The sequence below is a fragment of the Diprion similis genome, chromosome 8 (assembly GCF_021155765.1).
Source record: "Diprion similis isolate iyDipSimi1 chromosome 8, iyDipSimi1.1, whole genome shotgun sequence".
Lineage (NCBI taxonomy): Eukaryota > Metazoa > Arthropoda > Insecta > Hymenoptera > Diprionidae > Diprion > Diprion similis.
The window spans coordinates 9508570-9524875 of NC_060112.1; the positions used below are offsets into that span (position 1 = coordinate 9508570).

The following is a 16306-nucleotide window of genomic DNA, read 5'->3' on the forward strand; positions in this document are numbered from 1 at the left end:
GAATTTTTTTTTTTAATATTGTCTTGCAACATATGGATTTCGAAGTCTTCGGAACCAAAGAAGATTATACCATTGACTGTATATACTGGTTTTAGGAATGCATATTTCAAACTGCTTTTTGAAAACGAGTCGACATCACATTTTTCGCTACTGCAGTGTTGCTTTGGTAAAAATTTATTTATACTTGGTACATTCGAAAAAGTTCTGTAGGTGTGATGATTTGCACGCACGCAGCCGTTACACGGTCCTTCAAAAAATTCGACTCTGCACCAAAACTTTGTTCCACCATAAGTGATAATTATTAAAATAATTATGAAATAAAAATAATTAATTAAATAATTAGTTCTTGTGGCCAGCAGTGGCGGAGATTCGATAAATAACTAATTTGCGAGTACGAAGCGTATCTTCGGTTAGCAATGAAAACCGCCAGGTTTGAAAAATTTATATTACAAAAACAACTTGAGATAAATAACGGAAAAAATTAGCATTCATTTTCTGACAAGGAATGTAGTTAAAAATCAGAATCAAACCAGTATGATCGATGGGTTGTGTACAGAATGCCCCAAATATCTTAGACGTCTGGCTTGGATCTGAGATGTAGCCTCACGGCAATGAAAACTTACCTCAAATAATCACTCCACGTTTTAGGCGCGATGCTATGCGATAACCTCACGTAAATCCTGCAGCACGTGATCTTGCGCACCAGACGTGTGACCGATCTAAAGATATCGTGGCACTATTTTGATTTTCATTCAGAGTATATAAAGAAACATATATGCTTAGGTGACGTAATTTCGTTCGGGAGATAAAACGATGGGAAATAAAATGATTATTTTTAACCCCTCAAGTACAAAAAGGCTATAAATTGATAAGTTCCCAAAGGGTTATACGAGTTCAAGGAGATGAGAGGATAAAACATCTAAACTATAGATCAAGTATTTGGAGGATTTGAGATCAGGAAAGACCGCTGACTCCTTGTTGCACACGATTCTTTATATAATAAGCCTATGTTACGCGTTTTTTCACGGAGCACCAAATTGAGGTTAGGGTCGCGTAATGTCAGATTTGTTCGCGACAGCGCATGCGCGCAGTACTAAAGAGACTACTTTCAACTCCTAGGGCTTAAAATTGGTTCTTTCTGTACACCGCGCATGCGCATCCGAAAACTCACTCGACCGTCATAAAAACGGGTACTTTTTACACGGAAAGTATTTATGAAAAAACGTTTATTTTGAACGAGATGAAGGAAGATCTTGGCAAGTGTGATCAGAGCTGTACCGTACAATTATTTATCTCCTCGATCCTTCTTTTTACACCTTCTAGGGACTGTAGACCTTAGTTTTTAATATTAATTTCAACTTGATACTTCTATCCATTCCTGAAAAAAGATTATCGACAGACAGACGGACAACGAAGTGATCCTTTGAGGGTTCCAATTTTTCCTTTTAAAGTAAGGAACCCTAAAAATGCTCTGTATTTACACATTATAGAAATACTATACAGTTCTTCTGGATCATAATCGATCGGCCAGCGGCCAGGTAAACGTGGGGATCCGTTGGGATGGTGGGGGAAGACTCGCAGTTGAAAGTATAAAACAACGGGCAGGCAGGGAAGCCGAGCAATTCCCAGCTGCCGCTGTCGGTAGGTAAATCAGGCATTTATGCAGACAAAATTGTCAAAATTTATTAAAAAAGACATTCGTGAGTGTTTTCTCGTGTAAATTGTATTTTCGAAATTTGGTGATTACATTTGGTTAACGTGCTTGTATAAATCTTGAAGCATAAATTACCGACCGATTACATATTATCGAAGATCTTATGATAAAATAAAAATACGAGCAAATTCACCATTCGATTTGCCCACGGTAATAAACGATCATATCAAAATGTGCATGAGAAGATTATTCGAGGATGAAGAAGTTGGCAGCGGTCTTCTGGAGACTAATGCAAGTCAACCTGATCATCAGGATCCCCACGAAGACAAGCTGACGAAGGCAAAAAATCGATACATCAAACAGCATGAAGAAATGCTACTTCGTGAGGCTGAGATTGCTCGACAAAATGAAAAATCTGAGCCAATCATTGTCCCAGTTGTTCACACAGATGCACTAGCAAAATGCACTTTCTACTACAGTGTGTTGATCAATCTTATCTCCAAGTCATATTCAGCATGGCAACACTCTCCAGCTTACAAGTGAGTTCGTCTTTTTTTTTTTTAATAATACCCGAGTATTTTAATTTTTATGAATTTGTCTCAGATGGTCAACAATAAGTTGAAATTTCGTCTGTAACGTCACCGTTCATATCATCGAGTTATTGATGCGGATTCATTATCAGATAGAATCGTCATAAGTCTCGGGACGTGAATTGTTATACGTTTACATGCGTATGTACACGATAAAACGATGTGGACATGATTGTACATACATATATCGATTTTGACGTACGGATCAAACAGTTGAGAAAAAACTCTTGATAATATGTGATCCGCTCTTATCGCAACAGTACGTTAGGCTTCAATCATGCGTCCAATTGACGAAACCACGCAACTGGGTCTCGTTGTTTGCAGCCACGTTCATAGCGGTGCAGCAGCTGCAATCACTTATCATTCTTTATGCGTTAATCCAAAGTGTCATCGCTCGCCGTAAACTCTTTGGAAAATATGTTAGCGCAACACCGCATCTACAAGTTATAGTAAAAACTGTAACAACGTAATGAAATTATGACTTCCAGTGTCCTGTGCACTGTTTATAGGGTAACAGATCACGCAGGAAGACAAGTACTTTAATCTGTCAATCGGTGCTGTAAAGGGATCAACAAAATTTATGATAGTTAATGCAGATAATGGCCACGGTGCCATACTCCGAAATTTACGACGGTAGCACGGTGTGATGAATAATACGCGCCGAATTCTAGCCCCCAGAAATTGTTAAGCTATCCAATGATAATCGTCGATAATGGAGATCCTGCTTTATTTGAGATCAGTGTTCACATTAAGAATGAATGTCCTACACAGATTGTATTAAGTCTGATAAGAATATAATTTCAATGATCCACATTATGCAGTTTTAATATTCCAACTACACTTTTTTTTTTACCATATTTAAATGCTGATTCCTTCACTGATTTTTCACCATTATGCCAACGGAATAGTGCATCAACTTAATTCTTTTTTGTACCTAACCGTAATATAAGGTCATCAAATGTATAGATTTGGCTAAAAAAAAAATTAATAAACAGATATACTTGAGAAGTCCTGCGGTTCTTCTGCAGTAGAGACCAAAATTAGTACCATCCGATTTGAACTCATACTTGCTACTGTAATTAGTCCTTTATTTATTTTTTATTTTTTCTAAAAGAATATCGTTTGTACCGTGAGGTTTTTGTTATAAGTTATAATCAATTGCGCCTCCGTCATTTCGTTCAGATAGTTATCATCGGCGAGTTTAACCAGATTAGATAGGAACAAGGAGCCAACTCGATACTGATCGCTGACTGTTTGAGGTGCCAGCGATTGCGATCTAAGTGTACCTAATCTTGGGATCTGCAATAGCTGGCAAACCATAGGAACTTGGCGGAAATATAAATGCCATGGTCTGCTCAAGATACGATATGAGTTAACAACATTTGAATAAGTTTACAAATACACTGCGGCTAAATTTATGTGAAGTATCCGCAGAACTGCGCCATAAATGATACGGTCGGCGTTACACAAAAAGAACCGAAACTGATTTGGGGCATTGGTGACATGACGTATCGCTGATTGATCATTTCCGTGTTGCGATATAGCAATATTTATAAATCACATAATGTTGTTTAGTTGTTGAATTATTAAATAATTTTTTTTGAAACCAAGCGGACTAGAGATAAGAGCATAGGATGATCCTTAAATATTCGTCATCTCACGAATCAAGTAAATAACAATAAAGACTCTACAAAAGTAAAACTTAAGGTATTTCAATTAGATAACTGCCTGTGAGCAAGTCTCGTGTCCTTTTGGAAACAAACTGATTTTTGGTACTCATACTACTGGTAGGAAAAAATTTTAGGGACTCTTGATGCGATATTTCATGCGGAATTATGCTGATATTTAGTTTCACACAGCGTCTAAGTGATATATATTGAAGCTAAATTCGTCTGAAAGTGAATTTTGCAATTAGATAAATTCGCAAGTATGACTCGCGGTTATTCAATCTTTCAATTCGGTTTTCGTATTATTCGTTATTACGTTATTTTGGCGACTAGTCCGCGACAAACTTTTTCATTCAAGGGGTTTGGATCAGTGCTATTTCTAGACTCAAGAATAGCGTAGAGTCACTCTGTTCTCGTTAAAAGCACGCAAATTACTCGGAAAACCTTCGCTTTCGGTTCCGCCTCACTGCTTCGGGTATTACGCTGTGGGAGTTGACTCACAGATAATTCGCCGTATCAACATTAGGTACAATTTACTAGAAAATCTAGAAACCAAAAAAAAAAAAAAAATAACCTTGCTAACAAGATTACACGCTTCGTTGTTGAAGATTAAATTAACTAAATTAAAGACAAAATGTATAATGCTTGACGAAGCTCCTCATTATGTATAAAAATTGGTAATAAAAACAATAATGTTAACATGATCGACTTAATGATCATCAGACACGTGTGACGCTGGAAAATGAATGGTTATGAACAGACGCCGGAGGTAATTTCCTGTAAACAGGTGTAATATATACTTTAATACAAGTCTGGTCGAGCAGGCTTATTATCACGAATACTTATGACGGGTAGTATTATCGGCGACCCGTTATAATCCTAAGTTTCACATGTACTGGCAACGATATGTTTAATGCTGTAATAGTGAAGTACACCGAACTGTTATGGTAATAAACGAAAGAAATGAAATTCTTTGTGAGAGTGGAAGGACTTAAAAAACGCCTGAATCAATTTCTTTAAATTTTTCTGAAAAATTTCATACGAGCAATGACTGTTCCAAAAGTCGTAAAAAATGCCAGATTTCTAAAGTCATTTTATGTATTTTGATAATTTTGTTTGAATATCTGGAAGATTTTTCATTTCACCGGAATATGGGAAATGATGTTAATTTTTTATACTGATTTTTCAAAATAAAATGTCAAATATTTTTCCGTTGGTAAAAATAAAAATTTCAATTTTCATCCCGAAAAGTGACGTAATTATTTTTCCCATTTTTTAGGACACTGAAAGTGCAATAATTTTTTCCTAAAGAATGTAAAACATAAGAACTTCGCTATTTAACTTATTACTAATTTCAATACATAATCGAATCAAGCCGTGAATCTTCTGCCCCGGTTCTTTAGGCGAATAAAAATTGTATAGTTTGGACAATGTATTTTGGCATTTCATGGCTCAATACTTGATACATGAGGCGACAAATGTGTACATACCTATGCTTCTGAGAACCATTATTAAATTAGAAATATTGCATTTTCAAGTCGGGTTATTTGGAAGCGTAGTTAACAGTCATCGTGATAATTAAAACAGCAAACAAAAATATTCCGTCATTACAAACAAATTACCTAAAATAAAATTGCTAAATTTTGCTGTACGTAAATAGATTTACGTTATAGGTATATGTTCAGTACAATTTTACACAGTTGGATGACAGAGATGAATTAATCGAATTGATTGTAATCTAGCAGAGGTAAAGCGGTACAAAGTCTGCAGTTGATCTTGGCAAATTCACAATTAGAATTGATTGCTCGAATCTTACAAGGTAATTGTTCTTAAGGCTGCAGCCTTTCACGTGGAAAAATACGTTATAGATTGGAAATGAACAGTCGCTGCTTCTCCAGCTCGTGTCTAATGAAGGAAAGATAATTTGATAAATTTATATCAGAGTTGAAATCTTCTACCGTATGCTATGAAACCAAAAGCAAATACATGTTATGTCAAAAAGCGAAAGTTGGAAGGCTTCGTTCTAAAACGCACAAAACTTCTCCTCCACATTGAAGATATTTCGAACATTGAACTGGCGTCGCAATGCTCTCCTTTCAACGAAATATTGATAAGTATTTTCGCTTCAGGTAGTCACACGCACGTGACGGTGAACCACATAGTCAAAGATTTGACGTCTTGCCAAGACTCGAAAGATCTCTCTCCATCCGGCAATATTTATACACGTATCCTGACAGTAAGGTGATAATTTCAAGCCGATTTTTTTTACTTCACTTCGCAAAAAGTATATCCATCAAGAACCCATTCACACTCCTGATATGTACAACTTACATAAGCCGCTATCCGTCGGTATCGAAAAGTTGAATAGATTAATCTTCGAATTGATAAAAAGTAGTTTGATTTTCGAATTTCAGCCAAATTTTCAATTCTCTCTAATTCATCCAAACACCTTCTCTTTTAAAAAAGATTTAAATTTGACGATACTTAGAACAAAAACCATAGATAGACAAACGTATGGGGTGATGACGTAAAATAAAATTTACAAAGTAGAAACATTTATCAGTATTCTGGTTTTTCTAACTTCCCGCTTTCTCTATATACTCAGAGAAAGGGGAAAGTTGTGATATATAATCATCCCGAAAATCAGAACTTGTTTTTCCACGTACAGATTTTGACGCTTTCAGGTCTACGAAGAATCAAATCCGATCCGATTCCGTGCGTGATCAATTTTCTATCCGTCGATATCTGGCGACCATAGAGGGAATTTTTTATGGCAATTAATCGACACGGTTCTTCCTTGCTCAGAACTTATCAGATGTTGAACGGTACCTATAAAGCGGAAATTTTCGACCGCGCCTCAGTCAGTAAAGGAGTCATTGGCCCACCGGATCATAAAGTCGGGTGTATTGATAAGTAAACAATATGTTTTCGACGGCGCGCGGCGGGGCTTATAATTAACAATGAGGCAAACGTGAATTATACGGGCGAAAAATCTCTCAAGTGACGACGAGACGGGAACGTGCGATCCTGCACGTTGGCCAACGATGATAAGTGACTAGACGTAAGCAATCGTGGGCTGTGCTCGATACAGACACCTACACCAATTCCTACAAAGGCACGCACACAAAGATCTGTCTCTCTGCCCCTAGAAACAAGCGCAAACGAACCGGTTGCGCGGCTTCACGATATGCCGCACAAAAGACGCCCCGCATACTTAACCCTTATATATTAAACCGAATCGTTCGTAGCCATTGGAATTGCTTTCGTCATAATCCGACTGGCCATGGGACTCTATAAGACACCACGTGTATCCGCCATGAACTTTGCCCAAAATTTCAGATTGCTGTCGTAAATTTCAGCCAATTTTTCCTTTTTCACCGTGATTCGAACAGTCTTGGGCATGCTGTTGTATGTACATACGTACAACGGTACTTTATGCAGTCCACAGGCACGCTACGCTCCCATATCGTATTCTACGTATTGGAAAATGTCCTCATGACGTCAGAGCCTGGTTGTCGGCGCCATTTTATCACCACATAACCTAAGTTTTCAATTTTAATGGAGACAAATCATAATTATTGGGCCTTCGAATTACTCATGTCACATAAATTAATTAAACATAATCAATAATGTACCTGTTCCACTATCCGCACGCGAAAATATACGGTCAACGGTCACAGCTGTCGGCCTGGTTGCATTAGTTTTATTTTTTACCACCAGATGACACATTGCAAAGTGACAATCGAAATAAATACTGCGGCTATCAAATTGAGCTGTGACCTCGTGTTTTGCCCTCTTTTCACTCACGACATCCGCTTACCACGTCATCGGACTGATCACTAATCTCGGTACCGACTATACGATACCTTTAGAAATGAAATAAAGACAGCACGACTCACGATCAGTGTTACATATCCTGCTTGGCACACCCAAGCCAGTGGTTTCATGCTTACCGGTGTCCTTAAATCCAGTAGATGCTGTCTGTTGGGAGTAAAGACGAGGCACAACCTGTACCGCAGGTAACCAAGAAGAGTGACTTTTTATCGCGTATTTCACCCTACGTTGATACAATATCGCGAAATGAAATCCCAGCAGTTTGTACAATATGTTCTTTCCTTTAATATTTGGAAAAATGACCTGCGAAAGGATCATCCACATTTTAGCACCCTTATTCTTTTTGCAATAATTGTCCATACGTACACGTGATATTTGGGCGGAGGGGGTAAATATTTGAAAATCGATAAGTATTTATCGAATACTAGACAAAAAAAATTATTCCTTTGGTGAAAACGGGTGGCGTGAAAAAAATAACCTGTATGGTTGGCTCTTAAGCGTATACCTGCAAAGGGTCAGTTTTCTTACCTCGACCTTCACTTGACTGGGTCACAAATTTTTTCTATCGGCCCTGTCACGTGGTGTGTCAAGAGTCCATTTGAAAAATGGGAATTCTGCGAATTTAGAAAATATATATTTTGTAGGCATGCCAAGATATCGTCAGAGTGTCGATATTTTGTAGATTCATGTACGTCCATCAACGACATTTCAGATTGATCCGCGGGAACGGATACTGTAGGGTCAATCGCCCCCTGCACCCAGCGGAGCATTTCAATTACGCAACTGACCTATTTGTGGTTACTAATTTAGAAAATGTGCGTACGTGACTGATTCACTGCGCTCGTATACGATCATTCTGTACTACTATAGTTGCAGTCTCTAGGTATAACAGCTGTTGGCTATATAAGTATAACGTATACCTACACGTGTAAGCGTCGGGGTTCAAGACCATTCGCTGTATCTATATCTGATCGCGAGGTCATATGACACTGAAAGGTGCGCGCGATTATTTGACGTCTTCACATAACTGACGTACGTACTACGTAAGCATGTTGTACAGACTGAGTCCACGCGCGTCTGGAACGAGTCAATGAGCTGTGAGTATGATTGGCATGCACGCCAATTCACGGGAAAAAAATGCTCATTTTTCTTCATCTATAGCAGGTGAAGACACAGTGAACCACCGCTGTATCAGCCTTAATTTGACACCACTGTCATCCGTCAGTACATTTCACAGGATTACCTATCTACGTGCACATAACGCTCTTTAGAGTATAATCCTACGTATGGTGCATTCTCCATCAGCTCACAATTCCCAGCCAAGTACGTTTTTTTTTTCGTCGACTCAGTGGAATTTTTTCAAGCTTTACCAATTCTCATAACACCAGTTGAACATACTTGCAGTCTGTACCTGTCAAACGTTTCGATCCAACTGTTTGTAAAATGAATTCTTTCTTTTAAGTAAACGTACGTTGAAAAACATTGGTTTCAGAAAAATCGTATCGGTAATATGTAAAGGTGTTAGTTAATTTCTGTGAAGTTGCAACGAATTTCTTGTTTTATGTATACTATATGTAATGTGTATGAATACTGACCTATTCAACGTTGATTTTTTCTGGCCAATTTTTTTCATTCACCACAATGGCATTAATTGGGGTTTTGGAGTAAAAAAAATTAAAAACGTATGAATATGCAGTAGCTGGCAAAAAATGTTTCATCTATTGTAGACGCCCATTTTTTTATCTGTAAATAAGAACAGTGTAAATATAAATAGTTTGTACAGCAATATAAGATAGCCAGCATACGTGTTTATCGAATAAAAATCATACGCTGTGAAAGAAATATAGTAACGATCCGGTTAAATATTTTTTCTCTAGCCTCGACGAAATATCTAATTGATCCACCCTTACACAAGGATATGTGATAATGTAGATGACATTTTGTTCGTTATTCATGTAGATTCAAAAGTAAACGAAATCAACCTGTGATCCCATGACAAATACTATTAATCATAGAAGTATAATTTTAGAATCAGGTTCCGCAGAAAGGCAATGGTTCTTAGGTGTTTACAGGTATCATAATTGATTACACCTTTCCGACTTCAGCTCTCACTTTGCTACTCTATCAAAATCGCAGCGACGGTTCATTGTACATATATTTCTTTGAAATATATCGAATATCAGTCAATCATATCAGTGAATCATAATGACGAGACTTAAAAGTCGCACAAGGTGCAAGAGAAACATATCATCTATTCAATTTTTTTTTTTTATTTGTTGCCCAACGTAAACAACAATATTATCTGCGTCGACGCAGCTACACCGTTGAACAGAAAATAGCAAACAGTAACCAAATGATAGGACAACCAATGAAAACAACTATGTGAAGTGGGTACTTCCAAAGTTCCAATCGTCCGTATTATTTCATGGTGGATAGAGTTCTCTATCCCTTGACGTAGATTACATGCCCAAGATGGGGCTTCACTCGACAATGATATCAAGAAAGGTTTCATCACATCAGTGTCACGACTGATTTAAAGTTTCTAATTTCATTGTGACACTGCCATGATCGATGAAATAACTTTCTATTCGATTTGCAAGGTATGTTGCTCTGTTCTGATCGTAATGAGGTGTGTATATACCTATAAGTTCTTAGACGTCTACATGGCGCCCAACAAAAAACGTCTCGCGTCTAATTTACTACTCCAGAGTTCCACGAAGGAACAACCGTAAAACTAACGAGTCCATGCCGACGTCCGATTCTGGAACTTCTTTTGGCTTTACGGACCACCCAAGTGAACATCAGCTATACATGTAGTATACTCTGGTATAGGTATGCCGAATTGTAGGTAGAAATCGTAGAAATATACGCCATAACGTAGAGAAGCGATTTACGCGTGAAGAAACCGTACCTACATTCATGTGCATCAATTCCGGAAATTGATAACCATTTGACCATAACAAATTTCCATACACAGCAGCTGTCGATGAGGTTTTCTCGATCGAAGATTCATGCAAGATGTTTGTAGTACAGAAATTGTTTCTGTGTGACTGAAATACGTTTGCTTTATCACGTGTCTGACGTACACGTTTTAACTAACATTAAAAGCTGCACAGTCATCGTTGTTTGCAAGTTCGGTAATGATTAGTTCATTTATATCAGTATCAGATTCTTCCAAATTAATTCTTACCTCTAACTATAATTGTACAACTGTAACAATGACAAAATTTTATTATTTTTTAAAGAAATTTTCAACCTTTATAAAAGAAATGCCATGGCTCTTATAAATAAATGCACAATCCTGTTTAGGACTACTAACTGCAGTTCGCAATATCATTTTTGTACAGCTATTTATAATAAATACGATAACTGATAAAATTTGAAACATTGTCACTTGTGATAAAAAAAACAAAAAAAAAAAAAAACCGAGTCAATCTATATTTAATCACTTGACGGCACGTGTGATATTATTTTACGAATCAATCAAATGTTTCACTCGGAAAACGCTTCCGTGGTAATGACGCGAACAATTATAATTACAAAATACATTACGTAACTCAATTCAAGTATTCTAGAAGCGAATTTTATAATTTTCTCTACGTTACCTGGACACATAGACTGAATATGACACAGAGTTCGTCGAACGGCGCGAGTTATTTTTAACACTATATACATAGATATATCTATGCCCGTTATCGGAAGAGAGTAATTGATAAGTTACTCAAAATGTCAAGGATGTGAAAGCACAGGTACGCGTATATGTAAGATAGATAGACTATTTCTTAATTTCAAGATCATTGTTTTCAAATGTACATAAGGCGGGATACGAATGGCCTTTTATTGGCCTGGGCTAAATAACTAACTATCGGTCGCAAATACGCTTGACTGAGACTATTCATCATTTGATTTGTTAAAAAGTGTCTACCATGAAATAAGGAAAGTTGAATTAGACCGAAAATAAAGATTTCCATCCATGAGAGTAACCGCGTATACACTGAAAATCATAAATCTCCTACTAAAGCAGTTACGAAAATAATCGAGACCGTCTGACGGACGGTATAAGAAAGATCGATATTTCCCTCAAAACTCAATTACTTGGTTTCTATAGACGTAACGAAATATAAATACATGTCGAAATAATCAAAATTCATTTCTTAACCAAAGCCGATGCGTAATTTTTTTCCAATCAAGTGCTGAAAAGTAAAATATACAGGGTGAGTCACTTCAAGTATCGAGAATCGGAGGGACTTGATAGATGCGAAGGCGCGTCCCTTCAGCCAATCAACGGTCAGAACAATGACGTCAGACTTTGATCGTGACGGGGGAAGCATACTCAATTTCTTGTTATAAGGAAAAAGTATCAACAACGACTAATCTAGCTAACGTGATTATTATTAATAGATTTCGGAATAAACGTTTCGAGGATCCCTCAGCTAATCACAAGAGCTTTCGATAAGACTCCTCGAAGTGAAGTAGGGGAACTATAATTTTGATTACCAAATCATATATCGCCCAACTGGTACCGCTTGGCACACTTTCATCCCGTTGATTGGCTGAATTCCCATTCTCGATACTTGAAGCGACTCACCCTGTATGTACCTATGCCACCTACAATATGGGTCGAATGTTTGCTTTGAAAATAAAATATTATGCGATAATCTCAGTTAGTTGTCGGTGACAACTATGCGTTGAAAAACAACAATGACTAAATAAAATAGTAGGTTTGTAACTGGTAACGGCGGAGTTAATTATTGTCAGCTGTGCCCAAATATCAAGAGTGTGCTACAAACACCGAGGATACGTGACAAGTTGAAGTTGACAAATTATGAACAGGATCTACATTGCGCTATTTTCGTGCACAGTTTGTGTATACGTAGATTACGTTATAATATCATATCACACAACGCACGGGGCCAAATCTGTACATAATAATTGCGGATTACTATATATTGAAACATACGACCCAGTAACCGTCACGTTTTCAAATCTTGAACCGATCTGCTTCATCACTGGATTATATTTGACTTTTCTTTCAATTCTCACTTTTTTTTACACCGTGTATTGTTTAGGTCATTGCGCAAATAAAATCTATACTCTGAAACGGCACTCTATAATGAAATTGATTCAATAGTTAGAATAAAAATTGTATCGGCTAATAAATCTTGGAATAACCTGCGTTAATTATATGAAGCTTCAAATTAATGTAACGCCTTGATTGCTACGTGTATTAACTAATTAAGCTATCATTGCAAATGACAAGATGGAAACAATGCATCTTCAAGTTAAAGAATGATCATATCTTTGATTACGTCTATCTTCTTGTCGACAAATTTTAATATGTACTTAGTTCTCGACTTAGATAGTTACTTGTAGGCCAGAAAATTATAATACGGATTAGGATGACACATTATTATCTGCCGACTTTGATGAAAGTAACATGTTCGATTATCGGCGTCGTCTTGCGATAAATAATGGTCACCCTTGTTTGCTCTCGGAGGAAGGGAAAGCTGTAGGTACATCGTAATCAAATAAAATGGAATTGAATAATCGTAGCCTTATGTGTATAACATTTGGTCCTTTAAACTTTTAGCCGCTAGCAGACGTAATTTTTTTACTCTCTGCGATTAACCACAATTCTTTAGACCGAAATTTATTCTCTGGTTCGTAATAAACACTCCGATTTCCTTAGGCGCGATCAATAAGTGCGAAAAGCCCGCTTCCGTTGGTACGAAAAAAAAAAAAAAAAAAAAACACGTGGAAGTATGACAATAATTCTGTAATTGTATATTCAATTTTCCGAATGTGGTTTACGATTATTCCGGATATACTCGCACTGTCCTTCCGGTAGTGTGTAATACAACGTGACACTCTGTGCTGTTCACGCGCCAGCAATTTAAGATTAAGTAATCCAGATCTGAGAAAGCTATCAACAAACAAGTTTCTCTCTTATTTTTCAGAATTCTTTTCTACACGACGCAGCCAGCTCACGTAATAATGATTGCTGCGGTTCTTTGCGTGACTTCGGCTCTGGTACCATCCACAGAACGTACCAACACAGCCGGTCAGCCACATTCCCGCACAGCTTCCTTTATTTATCTTACTTCATTCGTAATCCACTTTGGCGCACAGATATGGATGACTTTCGTATCAGGTAATAAAATTTCGATGATAAATTTATATGAAGAAACTTTTTTTCTTACACCCAATTCTGGATAAATTAAACTTATCAATTCCACTAAATATATATATGATACATCCAACTATTCTAATCACTTCTAATTCATTGTTACAGGCTTGACGTTATACTTCGCATTGCCAAGACATTCGTTTGGAGAAGTTCAGCGCATCTTGTTCCCGCGGTACTTCAGCTTAAACGCTTGCCTTAGCCTGATAACGCTCCTGATATTCGTGAAACATCATCCTATGAATACTTGGGACACCGAAATAGCAATCCAGGTATATATTTTTAAATAAATATAATGCTTTGCTGTCGCCTGCATAGGCGCGATGTACATACATATGTACAACATCACGTTGGTGACGAATAACTTATCGTGGTCCGTTACAGGTCTTCGGAATGTCGGGTGCATTCTTCTTGGAGCTGCTGATACGTTTGTATCTTACTCCGCCGCTGTTACGCCTGATCATACAAAAAAATGCGCTAGAGCGTGCAGCAGGAGTAGGCACTGAAATTGGTCGTCACAATCCAGGACCATTGAAGCACTGCCCGCACTATTTAATTATTCATCGTGCTTTTCGTCGTGTTCACGTAACCATTGCTATGGGGAACATGGTTACTATGGCATGCACGGTATTACATCTTCATTATATATCTAGTAAATTGTGCGTTTTGTAAATTAGATATGAAACCATGTAGAGAAGGAAGATATAATTCAGTAGAATTTCTCAGGCGTGTCGCTCACTAGTATATAGTGTAAACTATCTCACATATCACGTTTGTATTGAGAGCTAGGAGTGATGGTCACAACTCTATCCTATGTAATGGATGTAGATACAATGTACATACGCAAGTATGACAGCATTAAGACTGACAGTAAGGAAGCTCATCTCATCATTTCGGTAGAGTCAAGATTGAGGCTTTGATCTCAATATATAAGTGAATTACTTCGGTTGAAGATGACGAATAATAATTTCGTTGAATTATTTCATTTTTGATTCGTATTTGCGTTAGCAGTCATCGATATAGTACATTGTATAGGTAAAATTTAGTTATAAAAACGTAAGAAAAATTTCTGCAACACTCCATACAGCTATAACGTGGCTTTGAATTGCAGTATACCCAATTGTTGTGTAAAGTCTAGGTTTATTCTATCGTTATAGAACACGTTATTAGACATACATACACATAATTGTTGTCATCTTTATTTTTACTCCGTAGATCAATGACTCATTATTCATTTACCGTTTCGGTCTCTGAGGAGGCACCTTCGCGAACTAAAGTCTTATTTGAGCAAACGTAATACATTATGCACTAACTATTACAGTAGCAACGAATTTTATATAACCAGGTCTCGCGACGATCACATCAGTCTGGCAGCTTTAGTTATGTTATGAACAGGCAGTTTGAATTTGAAAATTTCCCGTATTGTAATGAATTCCCAGTTAGCTCGTCCAAAAATCTTCCTGCGGGTAAAGAATGAAAGCCATAATTAGAAAATAAAGAATATGCGCAACTTTAATTCGTGTCATGAGCAATAAGCATAGTTTGGATGAATTGAATTTGATCCTATTAATGTGGCCTGTCCTTTGGCCAGTTTAGAATGAGTTATTGACCTACGAGACTAAAATAAAGATGGTGGTATACCCATATATAAAATTAAGAGAAGCTGAAAAGGATGAAATTCAGTGGAATTAATAATCATACACGTAATCATTGTGCACGTGCTCACTAATTTGTAGCTAGTGCGATAGATGATTACTTGTGCGGAAAGTAAAGACAGCGAAGAATGTGTAAGATGTTTATCATACCATCCGTCTTTAGGGTGCGCTAATTCGCAAAACGGAGTGTGTTATAATGAAGCTCATTGCGGGGGCATATTCATTTTTTTGAGTTACAGCGCTTGTTCATGAAAACTCACGCGTTAAGAGCATGCTGCTATAGTCAGTCTTTACCAATCGAAGAATAACGTCATTTATCTTGACTATTATCAAAGTCTACGCATCACTAACGCAAAACTGCCACAGATAGCGCAATTTCCTGCAATTAGTGGTAATGCAATAACAAGAATATAATTTCTGGCATTATTTTCACATGAAACAAAATTTTTGTTTGGTATTTGTGCTCGGCTTCACACGTAGAATTGTGCTAGACATAGGCATATGCATCGATGCGTAGGCTTCGATAATTAATAACTAATATGAGTTACATTTCACTCTATTAGAAAAGACTGACTACAACATACTCTTAACTTATAGAACTGTAAAGAGGGGATATGTTCGTTGTTTGAAGAAGTATATTAGTTTATTTAAATATCTTTGACCAGGCCTAACACACTTGGGATACCTGCTACAAGATGCCCTCTTCACAGTCCAATAATCTC

At 37.1% G+C, this 16306-nt stretch overlaps 1 protein-coding gene across 1 annotated transcript; it reads left to right on the forward strand.

The window, feature by feature from the left end:
- Positions 1-1607: 1607 nt before the first annotated feature.
- Positions 1608-14803, forward strand: LOC124408737 (transmembrane protein 205). Its single transcript, XM_046885885.1, has 4 exons — positions 1608-2193; positions 13703-13896; positions 14038-14201; positions 14314-14803. The coding sequence occupies exons 1-4, from the start codon at positions 1886-1888 to the stop codon at positions 14599-14601; spliced, it is 954 nt and encodes a 317-aa protein (XP_046741841.1). The 5' UTR covers positions 1608-1885; the 3' UTR covers positions 14602-14803.
- Positions 14804-16306: the final 1503 nt, after the last annotated feature.

Excerpts from the sequence above, each read along its gene's own strand:
- LOC124408737 (XM_046885885.1), top strand. The coding sequence starts at position 1,886 with ATGTGCATGAGAAGATTATTCGAGGATGAAGAAGTTGGCAGCGGTCTT. Across the intron at positions 13,897-14,037 it reads ATGGATGACTTTCGTATCAG|GCTTGACGTTATACTTCGCA; the intron begins GTAATAAAATTT and ends TCATTGTTACAG. Across the intron at positions 14,202-14,313 it reads ACACCGAAATAGCAATCCAG|GTCTTCGGAATGTCGGGTGC; the intron begins GTATATATTTTT and ends GGTCCGTTACAG.